At 37.2% G+C, this 5,575-nt stretch overlaps 2 protein-coding genes across 2 annotated transcripts; both read left to right on the top strand.

Moving 5' to 3' along the window:
- The first annotated feature begins 1,277 nt into the window (after positions 1–1,277).
- crygmxl2 (crystallin, gamma MX, like 2) lies at positions 1,278–2,773 on the top strand. Its single transcript, XM_019073888.2, has 3 exons — positions 1,278–1,416; positions 1,732–1,974; positions 2,454–2,773. Exons 1-3 carry the CDS (start codon positions 1,408–1,410, stop codon positions 2,730–2,732), a joined length of 531 nt encoding a protein of 176 aa, XP_018929433.1. The 5' UTR covers positions 1,278–1,407; the 3' UTR covers positions 2,733–2,773.
- Positions 2,774–3,265: 492 nt separating this feature from the next.
- Positions 3,266–5,575, top strand: crygmx (crystallin, gamma MX). The gene is made up of 3 exons (XM_019073854.2): positions 3,266–3,410; positions 4,340–4,582; positions 5,016–5,575. The coding sequence occupies exons 1-3, from the start codon at positions 3,402–3,404 to the stop codon at positions 5,289–5,291; spliced, it is 528 nt and encodes a 175-aa protein (XP_018929399.1). The 5' UTR covers positions 3,266–3,401; the 3' UTR covers positions 5,292–5,575.

The raw sequence follows: 5,575 nt of genomic DNA, 5'->3' as shown, positions 1-5,575 counted from the left end.
GAAGACCTTGCATCAGAGCGACTCTTCAGGCTATGGAAGCAAAAGAAGGCAACATATTGTCGAAGGTTATGTCAACACATTCCAGAACAATCAATAGTGTCAGAATCACTTAGATGAGCAGCTGAAACGCACACGGCAGGAAAAATAGACACCAGATGTACTATAATGTACCACTCTTAAATGCTCTGTGATTAATATTTAAAAATGAATAATTCAATACAAATCTCCAGACCAACCGGTTGACAAAATGTCTGGCCAGCTGGTTTGCCTCAATCTAAACAGAACATGACAGTTGTGTTTCTCTGTAATTGCATATTTGATGATGACATCAAAAAACAAAGCTATAAAGAACAAATTCTGCCATATATGGATTTCAAAAACCTGTGATGAACGTTTGCTTTATCTGCGGTCTCGACACTGTGTAAAACAGGAGTGCAGTTCACATGAACAAATGTAAGGAAAATGTGAAGGGAAATTTGGATTTTTAAAAGTTTTCCAAATTAAAAATTGGGAAAATTTCTTTATTAGCTGAACAGTGATTTAGTAGAGATTAGTAGATATGTAGAGTAATCTAGAAGTAGTACAGAACCTGAAATATTTCTTATTCATTTAATAATCATTTTTATTTTAATCATCCATTTTGTCCATTTTTTTTTTTTTTACATTTTTAATTGGCATTTTCAAGACTTTTATGTTATACTTAAACAAATTGTTTAAATATTAATATATATATATATATATATATATATATATATATATATATATATATATATATATATTATATATATATATATAATATATATATATATATATATTGATTAATATACATCTCGATTAACTGATTAATTAACATGTTAATTTTGACAGGTATATAAGCTTTTCTTCTCAAAATTTGAAAGCCTCCTAGCATCCCCCTGTCGCCTATCTGGGAGTCCATGAACCCGAGCTTGAAAACTTACTGTTTTAGGGTTACTTAAAGGGAACTTTGATTTAAATCAAATGAAACTTGTGCATTCTGTTAAATTTGTTTACATGCCATTTTTTACTACACATTGTGCCATATACAGAAAGGCCTGTTATAATGCCTCCTGATCCTTTTGTGGCCAGTTGTGAAAAGAGCAGATCACAAGGTCATGGGTGAACAAGGCTTGGTGTGCTGGTAAGGCTCATGAGGTGAGGGGAATTTGTATAGGTAAACTCTAGCATTCGGGAATAATGGGAGTGTGGCTTTAGTTGTCTTTAGAGAAAAGAATAATGGAAAGGTCTGTGATGTTTTCAAAGGTAAACTCTGGTTTCTGTGACGTGCTTCTGACAGTAGTGTGTATACGTCCATAGAAGAGTATAAAAGGTCCACCAGGACCTCGATGGCAGTACGGCAGAAAGGCGTGGACATCCTGCTCTGCAGCCATGGGAAAGGTAGGCGCTGACAGTTGTAGCTTCTAGTTAGAGTGATGCTTAATGTTTAGAATTGGTATTTTGACAAGACATTATTTGCTACATTAGGGACATGAGCTTCACCCTGACTTGGAACAACCTGAAGACCATATAGTCTGAAATGAACTTTAAAAGTCAAACTAGATAGAAGAATAGAAGATCATCCGTGGAAGTTTAGCCATTACAGCTTTCTATGTTACTTTCACATAAGACTGGACAAAATTAGCATATTCATTCACCACTTCCAAAGATTATTCCTCTGTTCCTTGGTAACATACTCTTTCCTTCTGTCATCAGATCATCTTTTATGAAGGCGCCAACTTCCAGGGGCGCTCCTATGAGTGCTCTGCTGACTGCAGTGACACCTTTAGATACTTTAACTGCTGCAACTCCATACGGGTCATGGGGGGTCACTGGGTGGCCTATGAGAAGCCCTATTATATGGGCTATCAGTACGTCCTGGGCCGTGGGGAGTATCCTAACTTTCACCACTGGATGGGCTTCAACAGTTGTATCAGATCTTGTCAGATGTTCCCCCCAGTAAGTCAATCAAACTGATGTGTTTTATTTCACGCAGTTAGACACCTTTTTTTTTTTTTTTAAAAAAAGCAACGTCAATCAATGAGCCCTTTGAAGTAATTCATTTATGCAGGGGAAAAAAAAAACAGGTTCACAGGTCCACCAGGAGATTTAGTTATTTGAAATGGAGCAAGACACACTCAGATGACTGCGCAGCTCATCATAATTCCATTCATCTCTGTTTTTGGCAGTGGAAGAATCATGACACTGTCACTAGAGTTTGTTCAACAAAAATGACTAAACGTCTACTTGCAAATCTTTGAAAGTTGCACGTTTACAGCAGGAAGTCATGTTCAAAGGCTCAGTCTCAACAGCGACATCAAGAATGTTCAAGGTTTTCTCCCAAACGTTCTGACAACTGGTCTCTCAAATGTCTCAGCGTTGCCCTGATTATTGATTCCTCTAAAGTCCTAACTGCTGTTTTTCTCCCCACACAACAGTACAGAGGTGCCTACCGCATGAGAATCTACAACAGACCTCAAATGTATGGACACATGATGGAGTTCACAGATGACTGCCCCAATGTCTACGACCGTTTTGGCCACCACGGCATCTACTCCTCTAACTGTATGGAGGGCTACTGGATCTTTTACGAGCACCCCAATTACAGAGGCCGTCAGTATTTCCTGCGGCCCGGAGAGTACAGAACCTGCAGCGAATGGGGTTGCATGAACCCCATGATTGGCTCCTTTAGGAGAATGAGGAGCAGTTTAATGTAAACTGTGTCTTTTTTTATGACCATTAAAGACTTTAAAACTGATTAAAATGGTTCTTGTATGCTAGCTTTTCTTCATGACACATTGAATTATTTGGTAGCGTAGGAAACAGAAAGTTTCTTCAGCTTGCCAGTTGCTTTTTGAATAAGGATCCATTGATCCATTGCCCAGTACACATCAAAATGAAGACATGCATGTCAGTTTCAAGCCAAACTCAACAATCTGATGTGGATGAAGAATTCATTTCTCATTCCAAACCATAAATCAAGCTGATAAAAAAAGAACTGTGCTAAGCTGAGAGGACAATTTCAATGAAATCACTTCATATCCCAGTTTCATATTAGCATTTTATCTTCATTTATGTGTCACTGCCAGTTCATGGCATTTACATGTAAAGCCCTGAAGCAACTAAAAGCAGAGTTTGCAAATTTTTTTGTCAAGCACTGAAAAGTGCAGTGGTGCTGTCTTTGGAGAGGGAGAGAGAGAGAAAAAGCTTGCAAAGACACAAAGGGGGGCACACACTGGCTGAACTACAGTCGCAACTACTCTATAGAACACATTTTGCTGACCAGACAGAGTTTTGTGAGTCACACACAAAGCCCTGATCCATGCCGGGTCTATAAAGAGGTCCTGACCTCAGAAATGGTTTAGTCTGCTCAGAGAACAGTCACAATGGCCAAGGTAAGTGACTAAATTGTGTTTGTAAATGATATACATTGTGGTTTTAGGATATGCATGCTTTAAACTCTTCAAAATAAATATGATTTTTTTTTTTTTAATAAATAGAACAGCTGTTATTTTTTTAATGGAGAAGTAAATATTTTTTAAATAATACATTTTGAAAAACCATGATAAAATAACACTCTGGATTAAAAGATATTTGGTATATAAATATCTTCTTTGAATTATATGGTAATCTGAGTTATATTTGTACATGCTTACACTAAGGATACACTCTCAGAAAAAAACATACAAAACCCTTTCAAAAGATACTAATATGTACACTTTAGATATGTACTTTTAAAGTAATAATACATACCCAACCCTTAATGTACTAATATGTAGTCTACCATTTAGGGGTAAATACAGTAGAAACATTTAGCATTTAGCTTTTGTACCAGTCACAGTTTTTTTTTTCTTTTCTTTTTTTTTTTTTTAAGGGAGTGTATTTTATAAATAAAATAATGAATTACCTGAATTCAGCTTTGTTTAACCTTAGTAAAAAAAAGAAAAAAAAAGAAAACAAAAGTGTTCTTGACTGTATCCATCCTATTCTGTTATAAAATGCCATGGTTCCAAGCATCTTAAGATGTTCAGTTGCTTTAAATATTCTATAGAAAATATTCATTCCAACAATGAAGCGAGAGAGAAGATTAAGATGTTTAAGATTAAATCTGTATAGTGTAGACTTTGGTGCCATACAGAAGACAAAAAAAAAAATAACACAGACCATAAAATATTCCCTTTTCAAATAGTAATATTAAAAAGATCTATTCAGATTTTCTATATAACTTCTTACAAAAAATCTGATGAAATAAGAAAAAGTGAAACTTCAGACTTAAAGTGTACCTCTAATCCTGTATTTTTCTTTCTCTACATCCATCCAACAGATTACTTTCTTTGAAGACAAAAAGTTCCAGGGCCGTCACTATGAGTGCACTGAAGACTGTGCTGACATGCAGGCCCACTTTTCTCGCTGCAACTCCATCCGAATAGAAAGTGGAAGCTGGGTGGCCTATGAGAAGCCCAACTACGCTGGATACCAGTACATACTGTCCAAGGGTGAATACCCTGATTTCCAGCACTGGGCTGGATTTAACGACTGCATTCGCTCCTGCCGCATGGTTCCTCCTGTGAGTCTGTACTGTACAGTCAGTCAATAGAAGCAGAAAACAGAATTATTTAAAAAGAATTTATTGTGATAGGAAAACATTTTTACTTTGCATCAGCAAGTTAAGAGTTTAATTATGCTGGTTAGGGCATGACAAACTAGCTCTGTGAAAATAATGACTGTTCTTCGAATAATTTGCAATTGCCTCTTTTTTTCAATTGTCTTTAAAGTTTGGGATGTTTAATTTGTTTATATTATATGAGAACAAACAGATTTCTCACTCACTCACCTCATCTGCCATTGGTCAGCTGAATAGAGAGTCCCACCCCAAACTCACACTATTGGCTGATCCAATGTTGCCATGTCAGGCAACAATGACTTACATTTTTGGAGAAAACTTTTTCTAAAAATAAATATTTTTATTTTTTATATAACACTGATTACTTCTTCCCCAGTACACTGGAAACTACAGGATGAAGATCTTCGAGCGCTTCGATTTTGGTGGTCAGGCAATGGAGCTGAATGAAGATTGCCCTGATCTACGTCAGCGATTCCACAATGGGCACATCTCTTCAGTTAATGTCATGGAAGGCTACTGGATCCTCCACGAGCACCCCAACTACACTGGCCGCCAGTTTTTCCTGCGCCCTGGTGAATACAGGAGGTACATCGAGTGGGGCAGTCCAAGCCCTACCATGGGCTCCCTGCGACGTGTGACTGACCTCAACTGAAGATCCAAATCACACAACCACCTCTCCCAATGTGTCAACAGCAATGCCTGTCCATGCAGCGACTACGTCTGACCTTTGATCACCTCCAGGTGATCGGGCCTGTGGATCTGTCATGCTGAATGTATTTGTGATGCTTGCTTTATTCTGGCAAAAGTGCCATTAACCTCACTTAATTAGGTCTATTTGTCTCTTTTAGCACTGTTGACTGAGCAAACTGTATTTTATCAGCACCTTTCCCTTCCCAACTACAACTGGAAATAAAGGAAAATTTGATTAAAATCAAA

This window comes from Cyprinus carpio, chromosome B12, assembly GCF_018340385.1.
Source record: "Cyprinus carpio isolate SPL01 chromosome B12, ASM1834038v1, whole genome shotgun sequence".
Taxonomy (NCBI): domain Eukaryota; kingdom Metazoa; phylum Chordata; class Actinopteri; order Cypriniformes; family Cyprinidae; genus Cyprinus; species Cyprinus carpio.
This window is presented reverse-complemented; position numbering and strand designations above follow the sequence as displayed.